Source organism: Rana temporaria, chromosome 7 (genome assembly GCF_905171775.1).
Source record: "Rana temporaria chromosome 7, aRanTem1.1, whole genome shotgun sequence".
NCBI classification, from domain to species: Eukaryota; Metazoa; Chordata; class Amphibia; order Anura; family Ranidae; genus Rana; species Rana temporaria.
In genome coordinates, this window is record NC_053495.1 from 58,649,042 (window position 1) to 58,670,166 (window position 21,125).

Genomic DNA, 21,125 nt, shown 5'->3' on the forward strand with positions numbered 1-21,125 from the left:
GGTCTAAGAAGGTTATTAACATACCGTACAGACAACTGATAAAAATATATTAATTACTGAAAACTTTTAAGAAAACATGTTTTGAAACATTGATTCTTTCTTAAAAAACGGGGGGGGGGGGGGGGCTGATCTTTGTAATCACTGCTATGCAACCTGCTAAAGAGGGAAGGTGTTAATGAGTACTGATGAACCCCAAACTGTGTGGAGAGAATTGGGGAGTAGTACCAAACCTCATTTCCCCTAAAAACGGGGAGTTCAAAACAATCACTCCTGCCAGCATATTATCCTAGGCACTCCTGCGTCACCGTGCTTCTGTAGCTACTGTCTCAAACTCGGTCCCACAAGCCGGTGCGGCAAGAGAGGCTCTCCTCTACACGTCAGGCTCACGATCCAGGTACGTGGCAGCAGGTGTACAATGTAGGTCAGAAGATGTATGTTTTACTCCCTATGCAGCAGTAAAAATTATAAACAGCATGGAAGGGGCCGTATCCAAGTACAACGCACCTGAATGATGTCGCTTATCTGGTAAATTTGGGATTGAGTGTTATGCCAAGTACACACCACCGTTTTTCGTTACGTTTCGTTTTTTTTAGGTCATTAAAAACGATCGTGTGTGGGCTCCAGAGCATTTTTCACGATGTAAAAAATGGGCATTAAAATTTTTAAACATGCTCTAATTTTTCACGTCGTTTTTAACATTGTAAAAAATGGTCGTGGGTGGGCTTTAACGACGTGAAAAAATCGCGCATGCTCAGAAGCAAGTTATGAAACGGGAGCGCTCGTTCTGGTAAAACTAGCGTTCGTAATGGAGTAAGCACATTCATCATCCTGTAACAGACTAAATAATATGCTGGCGGTCTAATTGTAAAACTTTCTTTGGTGAAAATATAGATGTATTTAGGATAGTGGGCATTATGGTATGTCTGCTGAACATAAACAATACTCTCCAACACACCATCGCCACTCCCCTCGGATCCTTTGATTGGGTAGAGTTAGTTCTGTGACACCCTCTTGAGGGTCAAAAAAAATTGGCAGTTCTGGAGCTTTAAATTGTATTATTGGCACTACAAAGGAAATTGAGAGTCATGTTAAGAAGGCCAGTGACTCAACCTGGCTCACCAGCAGTGATGAACCAATGGTTTGGACTGAACCGAGGCTCACGCTGAACTTTGGCTGTACAGGCATTTGGAAAAACACCCAAACTGCTGCCTATTCGGCTACAAAGAAGTGATATTTCTACTGCTATTTATAAATTCTTAACATGCATACACAAATATTTCAAAAATTATTTTGATAACAAAGTGTACCCTGCAAATATTTAGCATTCATTCCATGAAATGTATTTATTTACTGATCATTTATAAATAGGAATGCATACTTTTATTATAACTTTTTTATTTTTTTTAAATATAGGCTTTAAAAATCAAAGAGAAATACAGTAAAAACAAGTCGTGTTTACCTTACAACAAAGTCTCCCATCACTGTGCTCACATGGAACATATTTCCTCCAATAAAGCAGTTGTAAAGGTTCATTTTTTATTTTCTAAATAGGTTCCTTTAACCACTTAAGACCCGGAACAAAATGCAGCTAAAGGACCTTGCCCCTTTTTGCGATTCGGCACTGCGTTGCTTTAACTGACAATTGCGCGGTCGTGCGACGTGACTCCCAGACAAAATTGGCGTCCTTTTTTCCCACAAATAGAGCTTTCTTTTGGTGGTATTTGATCACCTCTGCGGTTTTTATTTTTTGCGCTATAAACAAAAATAGAGCGACAATTTTGAAAAAAATGCAATATTTTTTACTTTTTGCTATAATAAATATCCCCCAAAAATATATATAAAAAAAAATGTACTCAGTTTAGGCCGATACGTATTCTTCCACCTATTTTTGGTAAAAAAAAAAAAATCGCAATAAGCGTTTATCTGTTGGTTTGCGCAAAATTTATAGCGTTTACAAAATAGGGGATAGTTTTATTGCATTTTTATAAAAAAATTTTTTAACTACTAATGGTGGTGCCGAGGGACCCCAGAAGACAGGGTTAGGGGACACTCTGTGCAAAACGAGCTGCACAGTGGAGGTAAGCATAACATGTTTGTTATTTAAAAAAAAAAAATCTTTAAGCTAGTGCATTGTTGGTTCACTTAACCTTTCCTTCGATTTCCCTTCAAAAAATTTTTTTTTTCCCTTCGTCTGAATTTCTCACTTCCTGTTCCTCCTCAGTAAGCTTGCCCCTATCATCCGAGCCGTTCTGGCTGGGGGTTAGTCAGCGTGCTCACCCCCTTCCTTGGGACTAAATCCCTGCGGGGAGACGCTGTGCTTACTGAGGAGGAACAGGAAGTGAGAAATTCAGACAAAGAAAAAAACATTTAGAAGGGAAATCGAAGGAAAAGGTTAGTAAACCAACAATTCACTATCTTAATGGAACCTATTTAGAAAATAAAATACAAACCTTTACAACCCCTTTAAGTCTTTGTATGGCTCAGTGTTAATAAAAATTGTACAACAGATTGTGAATCAAATCACCATGAAGAATATTCCTTAAGCATATATCTTATAGCTGCTGTTTAATGAAATTTTCATTTAAAATTAATATACTGACAGCATGGAAAACAAGGATTTGAAGAGCTAGGTATGCCTTGTATGAAATGCGTAAGGAAGTTATATGGGAACGAGGGAGAGATAAACAGAAAAAGTAAGTAAATGGGGAAGACAGGGAGAGCAAGATAATGGTGGACTGTGGAGAGAAAGAAAGAGAGAGAGAGAAAGAGAGAGAGAGAGAGAGAGAGTGTGAGAGAGAGTGTGAGAGAGAGAAAGAGAGAGAGAGAGAAAGAGAGAGAGAGAGAAAGAGAGAGAGAGAGAGAGAGAGAGAGAGAGAGTGAGAGAGTGAGAGAGTGAGTGAGAGAGAGAGAGAGAGAGAGATGAAGCGAAAGAAAGAAAGAAAGAAAGAAAGAAAGAAAGAAAGAAAGAAAGAAAGAAAGAAAGATTAAATGAGACAGTGAAATATAAAGCAAGAGATAGGGAAGAAATAATTTCAAAAAGGCAGAGCGAAACAAATCAAAAGCATAAGATTAGACGAAGGAAGAAAGAATGAAAATAAAAGGAAGCGGGAGGAAAGAGAATATAAAATGAGATGAGAGGCAAAAAAAAAAGAAAAATCCAATGGCATTTGTCATTTTGTTCCTGCTATCGAGAAGTGTTAAATACATCTATCTGTGAAGCCACAGAAGCTGCCCATGATTGATTATGCATCTGCCTATAAGGGAAGAAAGAAGAGAAAGGAAGTCCAAAAGGAAAGATACAAATTAAGGGAAGAAAAAACAGGAAGAACGAAAAGGGAAAAAAAGACAGGGCGGAAGGAAAGGAGAAGATGACAGAGAAGAAAATAAAAAAATATAATTAACAACATCTGTCATTTTTTTTTTGTGCTCTTGAGGTGTTTTGAAGACATCTGTAATGCCCCCAGAAGCTGCCTATGATTAATGATGCTTCTGCCAATAAAATGAAAAGCAGATGGATTCTGGTGTGAGGCAGCAGTTTTTCCTCCTGAATTGGATGTGTTAGTTCAGTATGCACACTGACCTCATACATTTGCACACTGACCTCACACATTTGCACACAGTGACATTCTTAAAAAAGAAAGCCTCTTCCGTCATGTCTTGTTCCTTTTTTCTTGCTGGACTGGTGTCCTTTGTCACTGTTCTTGCATACAATGTATTGTATTCTTTGACTATGCTGTATGAGTATTTTCTCCGGCTCCAGTACTGTACATATCCAGGTCCTCACAGTGTGTTACGTGTAACTCCCAGGAGAAGAAGTTATCTTTGTGAGTCTTTTTCTTTCCTCTTGTATAAAGAAGCTCCATATCACTGTTGTCCAAAAGGCGAATGAGGTCACCATCTGCATCTTTTATATTCAGGGCCACGTCAGTCCCAGGGAATTGAGTTCTGATAGAAAGCAGAATTAAAAATATGATTACACAGCGAAAAAGTCTGACACTGTTTCAGATTTGTATTTTTTTTTACTTTCACAGCAATAGTGATAAGCAAACAGGCAGGACACAGGGGCCACAAAGGATCACAACAAGACTCAAGTCTTCTCAGTAATCCTTTTCCTTCTAGTAAAGAGTCATTTGTTGTCAACGTGTATATCTACAGTACTTGGCATGCCAACTAAATTGTTCCCATAATCCAAAATGAAAAACAAAGTGTATATTATGAAATGTTTTTGGTATAATATTATTATACCTTATGATACTGACAGTAGAGACCACTAATGCAGGGCGCAAAGGCCCTGACCCCCCAATCCATGCGCCCGGCCCCTAATCTACATGCAGGGTGTTGTACACATAGATTTCAACAGTTTTTTTTTTAAAAGCACATGATTAGAACCTGAGGCACTAATTGGCTAAAAAAATAGGGTGGGTGCAGGGTGCAGAGCACTCCGCCCGGAGTCCACCCAGTTGTGTGATATTAACAAATATTTGCCAACGTCTTCTTGTTTCTCCTCCCAGCCAATCAGGAAGCTGGTCCTGAGACCCAATTGGCTGCATTCCAGGACTCCTGATTAGCTGGGAGGAGACCACCGGGACTCGGGGAAAGAGATGCAGAGATGAAGGTAAGTGCAGGGATGGTGGGCGACGGGCGAGTGAGCAAAGCAATGATTGACGGGGGGGGGGGTTGGCTTGGTAGCAGTGATCGATTGAGCGACAAGGGGGGGGGGGCGGTAGGTGGGTTTTGTGGTGGTTGGTTGAATGACTGGGTAGGGGCCGCGGGCTGCCTCCCCAAGAAGTTTGAGCACCAGCCGCCTCTGGGTATTGATATGTATAGGTAACAATGTATTCATACTGCATTACATTTTATGAACACTAATATGTGTGTAATATGTCGGTAATTAGTCTTTCACTGTTAGTATTATTATTACTTGTATCATTTTAATTGCAGTACAATGCAAGGAACACATATACCGTGCAGCCCCCTCCTCCCTTTAAAAATCATCATACTGTATGTTGCTAAGGGCAAAATGTACCCATAAAGAAAGGAGTTAGCTTTATACTTACCTTATCTCCATATTCTGCTTTGCTAGGTGTCTTCTTGCAACAATTATGACTGTGCTGTATTCCTGAATCTCACTGAAAGGAGTGTGATGCCACCATCACCTAGCTGCCACAGGCAGAAGACATGGGTAAGTATAAATCTAACTTTGCATCTAGTAAAATCAAATGATTTTTAAAGGGGGAGAGGAACTGGACAGTATATGCAGACCTGCCATTTTAGTGCAAATGGTCCCATTCGTTCGTTTTTAGCCAGAAGAGCACAATACATTTAGTTTATCAATTGGTATATATATATATATATATATATATATATATATATATATATATATATATATATATATATATATATATATATATATATATATATATATATATATACTCTATATAGACTTCGGTCACTCAAGGGGGCATATTTAATAATCAGGAAGTGTGACTTTAATAAAACAGTCACTGCAGGTGAATCTCCCAAGGGAATGTGTTTCACTATACAGTGAATAATTCACCAACAATGGTTGCAAAATGATTGTCACATTCAATGCTTTATTAATATGTTTTTACATTTTTTGCAGTTCCTATTGACACTCTATGAACTCTTATACAGTTTTAAACGGGAGATAGGGCGATAGGATTCTGGGTGTTAACTATCCTTTAGTGGTTTCAGGAGAACATTGATACCTTCTGTTCTGCCTCCAGCAGGATATTAATTAAGTTCTGCCTGATTTTGACTACACAATGGTAAATGTACTGTTTTTGCAGAATTTAGAAACTGTTCCGCTTTAACAAAAGTTCCAATTATATTTCAGTATAGGAAAAGAAAACAAGTGCATCCTGGGAGCTCAGACCCCATCTTAGAGACTAGAGAGAAGGAACCAGCTATCAAAGCACATGTATTGGAACTTGCATCTCTTTACATCCGCTAATGGCAGTATCACTGTTATGAATCATTTACTACGATGTACAGCTTAATTGTCTATTGTAATTTCTGTATATTTCAAACACTGATTATATGTACTTTTATCAGCTTTTTCCTAATAGATTCACCCCCCCCCCTGTTTTGTTAATAAAGCTTCAAGATCACACTCAGTCTGGCTTATTGCAGAATAGGAGGGTGTAGCGGGGACAGAACAGAATTCTAAACTGTTAACAGTTAATCAATTTCAGACGGGAGGCCATCCAGGCCTGATGTTTTATTGGTGGGGGCCTCAACTGCTGCCTTACACAATTCCTTAAAAGTAATGAAAGGGTTCAGGAGCTTCCTGTTTGCTGCCATCAAAACTGGCAACCAAAGAGGGCTTAAGAAATCAGTCAGCTGCTGTGGAAGATACTAAACTTTACTGCAGTATAACCTTGGAAATCTCAACAGGATCATCGGAAAGCATTAGGCCCCGTACACACGACCGGTTTTCTCGGCAGAATTCAGCAAGAAACTCGATGGGAGACGTATTCTGCCAAGAAAACCGGTCGTGTGTAGACTTTTCGCAGAGGAAACCGACGAGGATCTCGTTGGGCCAAAAAGAGAACATATTTCCTCGTTGGGCAATGGGAAAATTTGGCTCGCCGAGATCCTCGGCGGCTTCACAAGGAACTCGACGAGCAAAACAATGTGTTTTGCCTGTCGAGTTTCTCGGACGTGTGTACGAGGCCCAAGTTATAGAAGCAATCTAATTAGGTTGGTTTTGGGAGCTGGCAATAACAGCTAACAGGTGACCTGTATATTCACCATGGTGTTTATTGCGATCCAGCCATTAAGCAGCACTGTTAGGGGTATCGAAAAAGTGGGTTTCCCCTTTTGCCACACACAGCTTAGCTGGGTACAGCATTGCATATTATTTTTCACTGAGGAAGCCGATGTTTCCCATTGTCATATTGAAATACAAATATTTGAAACATTCAGCGCTACCCTAATAATTGATCAAATGCAAAAATGCAGCCGCTGTACACTTTTAGCTAGATTCACAAAGAGTTAAGCCGGCGTATCAGTAGATACGCCGTCGGAACTCTGAATCTGCGCCGTCGTATGTTTAAGTGTATTCTCAAATTGAGATACACTTAAACCTAGCTCAGATACGACAACCTGTGCCGTCGTATCTTAGCTTTCTATTTCGGCCGGCCGCTAGGGGCGTGATCGCTGATTTACGCCTAGAATGCGTAAATCAGCGAGATACGCCTATTCACGAACGTACACTTGCCCGTCGCAGTAAAGATACGCCGTTTACGTAATTTTCCCTCCCTGGTGTCACGTGATTCATTAGTGTTATAAGGACTTAGGTGTGAATGGGGAGCAGGTGTGTTAAATTTGGTGTTATTGCTCTCACTCTCTCATACTGGCCACTGGAAGTTCAACATGGCACCTCATGGCAAAGAACTCTGAGGATTTGAAAAAAATAATTGTTGCTCTACATTAAGATGGCCTAGGTTATAAGAAGATTGCCAAGACCCTGAAATTGAGCTGCAGCACGGTGGCCAAGACCATACAGCGATTTAACAGGACAGGTTCAACTCAGAACAGGCCTCACCATGGTTGACCAAAGAAGTTGAGTGCACGTGCTCAGCATCATATCCAGAGGTTGTCTTTGGGAAATAGACGTATGAGTGCTGCCAGCATTGCTGCAGAAGTTGAAGGGGTGTGGGGTCAGCCTGTCAGTGCTCAAACTATACACCGCACACTGCATCAAATTGGACTGCATCACTGTCATCCCAGAAGGAAGCCTCTTCTAAAGACGATGGCGCCACCGCGCCTCCTGCCCCAGTGTGAAAGGGGCCTTAGGGTGTACTCACTTTTTTTGCCAGAAGTTTAGACATCAATGGCTGTGTGTTGAATTATTTTGAGGGGACAGCAAATTTACACTGTTATACAACTTTAAACTCACTACTTTACAAAGTGTAATTTCTTCTGTGTTGTCACATGAAAAGATATATAAAATATTTACAAAAATGTGAGAGGTGTACTCACTGTTTGTGAGATACTATATGTGCCAGTAAGAGGTACCACAGCGCCCAGTAGAGGAACAAGTAATTAATGCATCAGACTGGTCAAAAACGTCCAGTGGCTGGCGAGCAGAGAAATGGTGGCTTTACAATATATGGGCCTTTAACAGTGTATTAGGATCTTGGCGTTAAACATCTGGTTGGGTGTCTGCTCTAGTTTCTGTAGGAATCACTAGATATCACTGTTTACTCTTATTTTTTGTGCAGTTATGTGGGTTCCTTTTCTGGGCAGTCCCGCTTAGCAGTTTCTAGGTAGCCATTATTTCTACCAACTGTGCTCCCTTTGAGGAGCTGGTGAGTGAAGTCAGGAAGGCCTCCCTGCAGGGCGCACATCTTAGCCCATGGGGTTGTACTTTCAGGTCAGGACCAAGACTCCTAGTGACCCCTGTGGGCTTCTGTCAAGTTTTTGGGTGAAAGATGAATCAATTTCCATGGCTATTGATCAGGCTGGACTAAGTTGCAGTTGATAGGAGTGATGTATAAAAGGGACATGTGTTTTTTCCCCCTTCAGGAACAAGCAGATAGGCTTCAGGCGTACAGCCTGAGAGAGACGATTATAGTGTACAGCAGTTTTTTATGCACAGCATCATGAGCACCACAGCGCCCCTCCAGAGACAGCAACAAAGTTACACATATGATTCAAATGTTCATGCTTTAGGTTTTACCATGTTTTTGGGACTGTTATGCAAACACCAACCGCCATTCACCCTGTAAATCATTTAATAGAGAAGACCACTGGAGGAATGAATATCAGTGAATCAGGGTCTTTATCCAGACACTATCCCTTTTGTGGGTTATAACGTCTGGTTTGTACGTTGTAAAACAACATGTATCCCTGTAGAGAAAATGTTACCTTAATTCCTGTCACATGGTCAGGAAGTGCAAACTCCCCAATGATAGCACGGGCAATAATAATGTAGCGCCCTGCTCCTAATGAATAGACGCTATAATGTAAATTTAGTGTTTGTCTGAATTGTAAATAGTTCAGAAATATTTCAAAGCTAAATTAGCTTCTGTTCCAGTTTAGCTGTGATGTGTGCATTTCTTACTGTTGCCAGTAGGTGTCGTCACCACAGGCCAGTGTGAGAAATACAGCAAGCTAAATGTATTGGCTATTCTTTCCCCGGAAACAGCACAATCAGGAGCTTCTTTGTAGCTGGGCATTCTGGGAGAGGATATTTAAGGGACAGAAGCCATGCGATTCGCTCTCTGACCTCATGGCCCTCCTGGCCTAAGGTATGTGACAATTTCTCTCTTCTGCCTCGGGCCCTGCTGGCTCGAGGCTGTGGTACTATATGTAGGCCCAGAAGTCTGACTGGGCACCTACTAGTCCAGATGTGGTCCTGACCTGTGCTGTATTGCTTGCAGGAAGAAGCCGAGCAACTGGGAAGATCCAGGGGAGGACTTTTCTTGGAGAGGACCGAGCGGAAAGCTGGTTTCTCAGGAAGAGCCTAGTGACTCATTTGGAGGACGCACCTGAACCAATCTACCCTCACAGTACTGCCGGATGGCTTAAAGTCTCTGGTACTGTGTAGCTGTGCTTCAATCTACCAACTACCGGTCACACAATCCGGTGCCAGAGGATTATCCAGCAGTTTCAATATATTTCTAAGTCTGTGGCAGAGACTTTGTCAGTGCATCATACCGGCTGCTAGGTCGTGAGAGAGGCCTATTCGGGTCTGAAAGAAATCCACTGACAGAAAGTGGTATTTGTCTTTTGGATCCTAAAGTTCCTCAGTGATCTGCAATAAGGTATCTGAACTTCTCCTAACTCTTTATCCCTCTACTACTGCAAGTTACGTTTAATAAAAGCATTGAAAACAAGACTAAAGTCTCGTACACACGACCGAGAAACTCGACGGGCGAAACACATCGTTTTGCTCGTCGAGTTCCTTGTTAGGCTGTCGAGGATCTCGGCGAGCCAAATTTCTCCATTGCCGTAGAGGAAAAAGAAGACATGCTCCTTTTTTGGCTCGACGAGATCCTCGACAGTTTCCTCGTCGAAAAGTGTACACACGACCGGTTTCCTCGGCAAAAAAAAAACAGCAAGTTTCTTGCTAGTTTTTGAAGAGAAACTCGGTCGTGTGTACGAGGCTTGAGTGATTGGTGCATGCGTCTTTTCTTCAATATAGACTCTGATGCCGCGTACACACGATAATTTTTCAGCATGAAAAAAAAACGCTGTTTTTCAGCATGTCGAAAAAACGACATTTTCCCAACTTCATCATTAAAACGATGTTGCCTACACACCATCGTTTTTAAAAAATGATCTAGCAAAGCGCGGTGACGTACAACACATACGACGGCACTATAAAGGGGAAGTTCCATTCTCCTTTGGGCTGCTTTAGCCGATTCCGTGTTAGTAAAAGACGATTCGCGCTTTTTGGTCTGTTACAGCGTGATGAATGTGCTTACTCCATTATGAACGGTAGTTTTACCAGAACGAGCGCTCCCATCTTACAACTTGCTTCTGAGAATGCGCAGGTTTTTTACGTCATTTCAGCCCACACACAATCATTTTTTACAACCCGAAAAACGACATTGTTTAAAACGACGTTAAAAAATGCAGCATGTTCGAATTTTTTTTTGTCGTTTTTCAGAACCTGAAAAAGGATGTGAAGCCCACACACGATCATTTTAAATGACATTTTTGAAAAAACGTTTTTTTCCATGCCAAAAAATGATCGTGTGTTCTGAAACGATGAAAAGTGGGGTAGCGGCAGGAACCAAAATTATTCTCAGCAGCTCCTACGGGGGTAGTGCTACAATAATATATTCACCTTTTTCCCTTATTCCAGAAAAAAAACTATTTGCTAGAGATATATTATATATGAAACGTGCCTGGGAAAAACAACAAAGGGTTAACGAATGTGGGAAAATGTGAATATAGAAAGCTGTATTACAAAACATAAAACATTTACGTTTCTTCTAAGGCAATTTGGACATACATTTTCCTTTTTAGTTGACAGGTCCTCTTTAATAGCATTGCTGATGATTTATTAAGTATTTCTGAAAATTTCAAGCTGAATTTTATTAAATCCAGTTGGTATTGATTCACTTCTTCGCTAAACATACCAATGCAGCAAACCTCTGCCTTGTGCAGGAAGACCTGCGTTTAAAGCAATGACCTTTTTCAGCTATGGGAAATGCCCCTTTCCAGTAATAATGTCTGCACTGAACCAGACTACCAATTAAAAGCCACAGCCAATCCGATGGCAGCCATCACAATCAATGTAAAGGTCTCATTACTCTGGGTTTATTAAAAAACTCTTCGGAATAACCTAAGGTTGGATTTTACCTTATTAACTCCAGCAGTTCATTGTAAGTGGGAAGTTTCTTCACATCTTCTTCTAAGGAGATATCTCTATGAAAGAAAGGAATGCATAAGTAATGTGTTTAGCATTGCTAAGATGTGGAAGGTCATCGGTGCATCACCCCATACTATAGTTACCTGATGTGACACCTGTCATAATCGTGAAAATAGTAACGCAGCCAGCTCACTGGAAACTTCTCTTCTGGTAGATCTTTGATGATTCTCACAAAGGATTGTGGGAAAATACCTACTCGATCAGTCACTGTTCCCTGGAAACCAGAAGAAAGTTATAGGAGTGAAGTATATGATAGCACGCCATTATCATCCGATTTATGATTATTATGGGCCAGATCCACGCACATGCGCCTATCTTTAGGCGGGCGTAGAGTATCTCAGAAACGATACGCCGCCGTAACTTAGAAAGGCGAGTACTGTATTCACAAAGAAGTTACACCTTTAGTTACGGCGGTGTAGCGTATATCGGGCGGCGTAAGCTCGCCTAATTCAAAAGAGGCTGGTTGTGGGCGTGTTCTATGCTAACTAATCGTGACCCCACGTATTTGACGTATCCCAGTGCGCATGCTCCAAATTACACTGCAAATCGTCAATGCTTTAGACATGAACGTAACTTACGCAAAGCCCTATTCGCGAGCGACTTACGCAAACGACGTAAAATGTAAAAAAGTCGACGGTGGCCCGACGTCCATACTTAACATTGCGTACGCCTCATATAGCAGGGGTAACTTTACGCCGAAAAAAGCCTTACGTAAATGACGTAAAAAAATGCGCCGGGCGGACGTACGTTTGTGAATCGGCGTATCTACCCAATTTGCATATTCCTCGCGTAAATCTACGGAAGCGCCACCTAGCGGCCAGCGTAAATATGCAACTAAGATACGACGGCGTAAGAGGCTTACGCCAGTCGGATCTTAGCAAAATTCCGGCTTATCTTGTTTTCTGAATACAGAAAAAAAGATACGTCGGGGGCATCCTAGAAGTTACGTGGTATATCAATAGATACGCCAGCATAACTTCTTTGTGGATCTGGCCCTATTTTCCTAAGTTGTGCCTAACAGCTATGATTAGCCTTAGGCCCCGTACACACGACCAGTTTCCTCGGCAGAATTCAGCTTCCGACCGAGTTTCTGGCTGAATTCTGCCGAGAAACCCGGCCGTGTGTACACTTTCGGCCGAGGAAGCCGACGAGGAGCTCGGCGAGGAAATAGAGAACATGTTCTCTATTTCCTCGTTGTTCTATGGGAGCTCTCGCCCCGCCGAGCTCCTCGGCGGCTTCAGTGCTGAACTGGCCGAGGAACTCGATGTGTTTGGCACGTCGAGTTCCTCGGCCGTGTGTACGAGGCCAAAGATGGGTATGGGATTCCCAGAAAAAAAAATTCTCTTAGATGAAATAGTTGTCCAAAATTCCAAGCCATTGACTCTGATTTAACCACTTCAGCCCTGGAAGATTTGGCTGCCCAATGGCCGGGCCATTTCTTTGCAATTTGGCACTGCGTCGCCTTAACTGACAATTGCGCAGTCGTGCGATGTTGTACCCAAAATGTATGTCCTTTTTTCCCCACAAATAGAGCTTTCTTTTGATGGTATTTGATTATCTCTGCGATTTTTATTTTTTGTGCTATAAACAAAAAAAGAGTGAAAATTTAAAAAAATATATTTTGTACTTTTTGCTATAATAAATATCCCCAATTTTTTTTTTTTTTTTTATAAAGTGATTATTTTTTTCAGTTTAGGCCAATATGTATTCTTCTATATATTCTTGGTAATTAAAATTGCAATAAGCATATATTGATTGGTTTGCGCAAAAGTTATAGCTTCTACAAAATGGGGGATAGATTTATAGTATATATATATATATATATATATATATATATATATATATATATATATATATATATATATATATATATATATATATATTTATATATTTATTTACTTACTAGTAATGGCGGCGATCTGCGATTTTTATCTGGACTGCGACATTATGGCAGACACATTGGACACTTTTAACACATTTTTGGGACCATTGGCATTTATACAGCGATCAGTGCTATAAAAATGCACCGATTACTGTAAAAATGTCACCGACAGGGAAGGGGTTAACACTAGGAGATCAAGGGGTTAATTGTGTTCCCTGATGTGTGTTCTAACTGTAGGGGGGTGGGACTGACTAGAAGATATTACAGATCTTGGTTCCTAGCCATTTTGAACTCACGATATGCATTTCTTCAGCTCACAAAACAGGGACATGTGGGTTTACAAACACACACGTCCCTGTTCTGCCTCTCGTGCCTAGAGATCGGTCGCGGCCAGCGATCATCGCGACCGCTGGTCACGAGAATCGCCACTCCCGCGATGCAACGGGCGCACGTGTGCGCCTTCTTACACCGCTTAAAGCGACATGATGTACAGCTACGACGGTTCACCCAGTGGAGCCAACCTGCCGCAGTATAACTGCGGCGGTTGGTCCGCAAGTGGTTAATGCACCTATGCAAGATAAAGGAAAACCTGCAAACATGGCCTGTTGGGGGGTACTTGAGGACAGGGTTTAGAACCACTGCTGTAGAGTAACGCCACTGTATACATTAAATTAGCTATAAAATTGGTGGCTGGGTCAGCATTGATTACCAGACTAGCAGTAACTGTAATTTTTGCTACCTATGGAAAGAGCTCATCACTATTTATTCAAGTTACTTGATCAGAGGAAACAAGTGCTGGCCTTGCAGGAGATCCAGTGTAGTAAAGAATTTTGTTTAATATCATACTCATAATTGAGGGATGAACACACACATATAGGCCCAGATTCACATACAGCGGCGTATATTTGTGCGGGCGTAGCGCATCTCATATGTGCTACGCCGACATAACATAGAGAGGCAAGGCCAGTATTCACAAAGCACTTGCTCCCTAAGTTACGGCGGCGTAGTGTAAACCCGCCTAATTCAAAGTAGGCAGGTAGTGGGCGTGATGTATTGAAATTAAGCGTTGGGCCCATGTAAATGAAGGGCCTAACGAACGGCGCATGCGCGCGGATGCTAAGATACGCTCAGATACGCCGGCTCAATGCCTACAATGTGAACATAACCTACGCCCAGCCCCATTCACGTACGCCTTACGTAAACGATGTAAAATACGACGGCTGTTCCGACGTTTCCGACGTCAATACCTTAACATGACTTACCCCTGCTTTTGGTGGAGTAACTATACGCCGGACGTACGCCTTACGTAAACGGCGTATACTACTGCGCCGGGCGCAAGTACGTTCGTGAATCGGCGTATCTAGGTCATTTACATATTCAACGCGTAAATCAATGGAAGCGCCCCTTGCGGCCAGCGTAAATATGTGCCCAAGATACGACGGCGTAGGAGACTTACGTTGGTCGTATCTAGCCAAAATACAGGCGTATCTTGTTTGCTGAATAAGGCGCATAGATACGACGGCGCATCCGTGGACTTATGCTGCGTATCAGAAGATACGTTGGCGTAAGTCCTTTCTGAATGCACACGTATACATATAATATACAATATATTATATATTATAAACTATTCTCATCAGGTACTGCCTCATATTTAGTAATGGGGTGTCTAATGAAACATTGTGGATGTGCATGTTTGAAGGAGAAAACACCAGGGCGTGCCAACTAAGTCCAGCAGCAAAACCTTTAATAGTTAAAAACAATTGGCAACTCACATGTAAAGTATGCAGATAAATAAAAGGCAGTGTCAGCACAATATATCTGACAAGTACGTCGCATACTTCAACATGTGAGTTTCCAATTGTTTTAACTATTAAAGGTTTTATTAATGCTGCACTTAGTTGGTGCCCCCTTGTGTTTTCTGCTTATATTATAGAGATGTTTTCTCTCTATTGGTGATGCAGCCTGCTATATAGCACACCTATTTTCTAAAATGAATTTTGCACATGGAATTGTTATGATTGCTTTCATTGACTTACAGTATGGTACCCTTGACCAATTAGGGCTAAAATATATCTTTGTTTGTGCCATATATATTTTATTCTTTCTATGGTTGCAGAAGGGACTGCCTAAAGGTCTGGTTGCTCAGAGTAATCAGATCCACCCATGCATAACCTCAACCAAAACTAGACATTGATAAAAGACTACAAATAGTCACAGAATGGACACATATCAAAATACTGTATATAGCCAATAGACAGGCGCCTGCATTATGTAGACACATGGTGAGAGGACAGAGCTTTCGATGGAAGTTTAAAATTATTTCTATAAAATGTTGATTTTTCAAATATATCCATTAAATTTAGTTTGTAAAAGGATGCTAGGTTTTATATTTATAAAGAATTTCTATCAGAGAGAGGGCATTTCTGTCTGTCACAATTACATTTAAATCACTTGTTGTTCTCTATGAGACCTCATAAAGCATAAAACTGACATAAATCTATGCCAGCTTTTGCCACTTACAAAAAAAAAAAAAAGTAACATTTCTTACAAAAAATATTAGACTAATTTTTAATTTTATTTCATTTTAGATTTTAAATAAAGGATTCCCAGGGGTCTCCACGAGTGAAGACTGAATGTGCTAAATTTCATTTTCGAATTAAAAAGAAAACAAGGGGCACAAAGAAGAGTGTACCCCATCACTGCAATACTCAGAACTAAAGCACAGCTTACCAAATCACCTACGCTAACCTTCCACAATTGAATCAACTCTCCAAGTCCTCTCAGTATCACAGACTCCAACACACTGAAGCCTCGTACACACGACCGAGGAACTCGACGGGCGAAACACATCGTTTTCCTCGTCGAGTTCCTTGTTAGGCTGTCGAGGAACTCGACAAGCCAATTTTCTCCATTCCCGTCAAGGAAATAGAGAACTTGCTCTCTTTTTGGCTCGTCGAGTTTCTCGACAGTTTCCTCGACGAAAATGTACACACGACCCGTTTCCTCGGCAAAAAAATATCTCCCAGCAAGTTTCTTGCTGGTTTTTGTGTGTACGAGGCTTTAGGCAGTTCTCAGCCTCAACTCTTGTAATGAGGGCCGGGGTTTACAGCTCCCACATGGGCTGCTGTGAAGCTGTTGGTCAGGCAGGGTCAAAGGATGCACAAGGCATTATAGGTTGGCACCAAGATTTGACATGTTCAAATTCAATCGAAATTCCAGAAAAACTTTATATGCAAATTCCAGATATCTTGGTGTTCAACGTGAATTAAAATAAACACTAATATATCTAGGACCTGGGGATTCTAAAAAGGCTTTAAGAAAATATAAAGGAATCAGCAGGTACCTTGTAGTACCTGTTTTTTTTAAATATTGGCTTTTGTAAATACTACATTAAGTTTCAATTTAAGTTATATTCTAAGGTCTTTCATTGGCTCTTTTCTATAAAACCATATATACTCCTGTTTTTTTCTCACCTCCAACCAGTCTTTGTTTACTCGACTCAGAAGATATACGACCTCTCCACTCTTGAAGTTCAATTCTTGAGCAGCATTCCCTTTAAAGTCAAATAAAGCCTGCATGCAACAAACAGAGGTATTATAAAGTCATGTCTTTAAGGATCCACACATAAATGTACAGCTACACATTTACTAGTGTTTGGCAGTTAAGAACATGGCTTTAGTCTGGCTATAGGCCTAGTGGTCATAGTCTTGTTCCCTTCAGCATCCCCAACCTTGTTGAGCATTAATAAACACGAATTTGTGAGCAGTTATGGCAAAATAAAAAGACTGGTGGAACTCAATAAAGTCCTAACAGCTTTCTGCCAGTAGTTTGCTTAAAGGGATAGTTCACCTTTATCACAAACTTGCCTATGCAGATAAGGGGCATATGTAGGTAAAAACAAACTGTGCAGCTCTGAGTAAAGTTGAATAATGCCCTTGTTATAGGTGTAGACCATTTACATACCTTATGTAAGGTAAGGTATGTTGCCAAGTACTCCCAGGACATTGCAAAGTGAGGCCTAGTCATCACTGCTCACCTCCACCATCACAGTTGTGAGCTCTCAAATGCTGAGCTCAAAGCTACTGCATCAGAGGAAGAGTATGTGAGGAGGGTTGAATCAGAGAAAGAGCTCACTCCTGTGATGGTGGAGGTGAGCAGTGACAACTAGACCTCATTTAGCAAAGTCCTGGGAGTATTCCAGTAAGGCTTCATAAGGTACGTAAATGGCCTACACCTACAGCAAGAACATCTTTAGTCAGAGCTGCACAATTTGTTTTAATTTACAAACATCCCTTACCTGCATAGGCACGTCTTTTGTAAAGGTGAACTATCCTTTAGGAAACTATCTGAGAGACTAGTACCCCATCAAGTCTGCTTTACTCTTGGTTGACAGTGCATGGCAGTGGGTGGAGCTCCTATTGGAATAAATAGTGACTATCGTCCTGCCACTTCTGTGCTCTATCAATCAAAAATAAATCGGACTTGATAGGGAACTAGTCTCCCAATATCTTATTAGGCTCTACCCACCCCAGTACACAACTACTCGACCATGCACCTGTTAGTGTGATGGGCGAAGTGGTGGGGAGGGAAGGAATGCACTGAGGATGGAGTCTCCAGTGTGGACACTCCCACCTCAGAGCAGGCACTGAGAAATTCATGTCAGGGCCACATGTATTACACAGTGGCCCTATGGGATTGCGAGCCCCTAGTAACACATGTTAATAATAATTAAGTAAAACAAGGAAATATACTGCGCTTTTTCCTTTTTCCTTTTAATAATTAAGGCCTGCTTTAGTTGTTAATAAAGTCTTTGTACTGGGCAGCTTCTAGGCTCTTTTGTTTGTTTTAGGTACCCCCTTGCTGTATCCAGTCAAGATTTCAGCTATTAACAATTGCTAGGCAGATCAGCTGGTTGTTTTTTACACTTTGATTCACTATGGTCTTTCTAAGGGTGTAATAGGCGCTCTTCGTCGCCGTATTGCGTTCCGCACTGGAACGCATACGGCGACCGTTCGATGATGTCATCACCCGGTGTCACGTGCGTTCCAGCATGGAACGCGGAAGTGCAGCTATAAACAGGACAGCGTGCATAGTACACGCTGTCCTATTATTGACGTCCGTAGCCGGCCTGGCTACAGACAACCTACAGGTACTATCCATGCCTAAACTGGAACCTATTCCACTCCTGGATCTACGCTGTCAACCTTCTACAATTGCTGCAAACCCCAAGAGATCCCCCACCAGGAGAACCTCCATAAACAAATTCTATTGCTGCTGCAATACTCTGTTTACTGGAAAAACCCTTATCCCTGCATACGGATAAGTACTATTACTGCTCTATAATTACCCGCATCACATGTAGCCTTTACAAGTACTGTATTTAAAATTGGCTTATTTAATGCTATCTCGCTGCTTGCGATTATTTGGTGTGTCTTCAGCTGACTGCTGTGCAATATGTTAAAGGGACATACATTCTCAAATCAATTACGCTAAAGTCGCCTCTCTCCAATAAATTGTTAATTGCATACAGCAATTTCATATGCTACGTGCTTGACAATTGCTGTTACTTCCGCCCATAAATACTGAACATGTTCGTTATACCATTTTTTTGGCTAAGGTTAGAAGGTATGTTGTAATATGTATGTTATGTTTAAACCAAAAAAACAAGACTTTAATATGACTTAAAAAAAAAAAATGGACTGTTATGTGCAGCTCGAGTCTTGGTGACTGAACTTTGTTGTTTGATATTTTTTCAAAATAATTATTGGTTTATTTATATTATAAAGTTAAAAGAAATTTAATGATTTTAATTATATGCTTTTAACCCCAATAAACGGCCTAATATTTTCCAAGAAGTTTGCATTTGTTGTTTAATTACATTTTCTATTTTAGGTGATTTGTTTATATTTAGTTGAAAGGGGTACTTGTGGGGTCTACAATCCCACGTATCTGTTGTGTCTGTGCTGTGCCGCGATGGAACTCTAGAGGGTGTCTATGACGCCCATTATTAATTCCCCCGACTGTCTTTTGGAGTAAACGTGAAAGTCACATTCAATGCTTTATAACTACACCCGACAAATATATCTAGCTTTCCTCAATTCCATATATTTTGCACTAGGTTGTTTTGTTTTCATGTAATTACTTGCTGTTAAAACTGTCTTTTTTATTTCATAATAAAACAAATCTTTTCTTATTTATTACCTGTGTTTAAAGCAAATGTATGCATTCACAAAGCAGTAAAGATTTAAGCAGATATATTGGGTGCTACTCAGAATATTTAGGCACAAGGCCGTGAGCAAATCACATTTAATATTGCCTGCCAAGCTGAATATACAAATTAGTTTGTGACTTTAAATTATGATTGTCAGTATAATGCAAGTAAAGTATAGAGAATATATAGCAGCTTTAACAGACCTTACAAAACCTATTTATTTATTTAAATTTTTTTTTTTTTAAATCAGCACAAAGGACAGAACTTACATTTACTGAGAAGTGTATCTTTTGCTGGTGGATGCTGTCCTAGGTAAAATCTTGCACCCCTGTATAGCTTCCATCAATGAAAGGCACTCTATGAATGGGAGACGGGCAGATAAATGAAATGTTCACCTCGTCCATTCATATGGTGCTTTTTATTTTGGTAAATATCATGCTTTGTGATGATTTTTTATTAAAAAAAAATGTTTAACTAACTGTAGACTTCTCAGCTCAATGACCGCAATCACTGGAATGATAAGTAAAAAAAATGCTCTCTAGGTTTGCATTCACACTTCAGCGTTTTGAATCGCGGGAAGATTTGCCACAATTTCAAAGTGCCAATGTGTGGATGACAAATCGCGGGACTCACATTTGAGATGCCTTTCATCTGAATGACACCTAAGATTGCGGTGTGGGTCTGCCACGATTGTAACGATATAAATTGCACGGCATTCACGGCAATCCACATCGTGTGAAGCTATTTCCCCCCCAAAAAAGTTTAAGAGCTGCTTTTGGGCGAAAAGTGTTAATGCAGTGTAACTGGGACACGGACAGTAATAAACTATCATTTCCAGAAAAAGATCAACAATGCCAATTGACGTACCGTATATACTCGAGTATAAGCCGACTTTTTCAGCACTTTTTTTATGCTGAAAAAGCACCCCTTGGCTTATACTTGAGTGAGGGTCTCCTCTCCTGCACTGTGTCAGTCTTGATGAGGAGGGAAGGGATTTGCACCTGATTACGCTGTATACTGCCCCCTCTCAGGTGATTCTCAGCAGGGCTGTTGAAAAGGATTGATCTCTAGCACAACTCTAGAGCATAAAAACCCATTCTGCCTCTGATCCAAATTATGAAAACATGCAGAGAGCGAGGGAGACAATCTGCTTGCTTCTGTGTCCCAACCTCAAGAGAAGGAACCTTTATTGCCAGCATAGATTTATAGACAAAATGACATCATTCACATGAGCACATTTGATTGGCTTAGTCCATATAAGTATCTCTTCCTGTGAGTCTATTCTTGGCACGGTGTCCTCTTGGCACACTCATTACTTCCACAGTCGCCATATTTGTTTCTTCGATGGAGGGGGCTTTGGAGTGAGTAAGAGTATAAGGGAGGGGTTTGAAGACATCTGTTTTCACTCTTATTTTTGAGCCGAGATTTAACTCTATAATCTGTTACTTTATTTAAGGATAATAACACTTGTTTCAATACCCGCACACATATATATTTATCAAGAAATAAAATAAATAAAACAATATAAGGAAAGAAAAGCAACACTTGAGTGGTTTTAGTATAAAATAGCGTAACATAAAATATATTTATTTTAGTAACCCCCATCACACTGTATGTATAGT

The 21,125-nt window shown here is 40.7% G+C and overlaps 1 protein-coding gene across 1 annotated transcript in view; it reads right to left on the reverse strand.

Annotated features, from left to right (window-relative positions):
- Positions 1-3,355: 3,355 nt before the first annotated feature.
- The window catches only part of NCF4 (neutrophil cytosolic factor 4), a 49,174-nt gene continuing 31,404 nt past the window's right edge, over positions 3,356-21,125 (reverse strand). Inside the window, exons 8-11 of the mRNA XM_040359441.1 lie at positions 16,766-16,864; positions 11,494-11,624; positions 11,341-11,406; positions 3,356-3,945 (exon numbers count right to left, since the gene is read on the reverse strand). Coding sequence (XP_040215375.1) covers positions 3,729-3,945; positions 11,341-11,406; positions 11,494-11,624; positions 16,766-16,864 — 513 coding nt within the window. The 3' untranslated portion in view covers positions 3,356-3,728. The remainder of the gene's footprint in view (positions 3,946-11,340; positions 11,407-11,493; positions 11,625-16,765; positions 16,865-21,125) is intronic.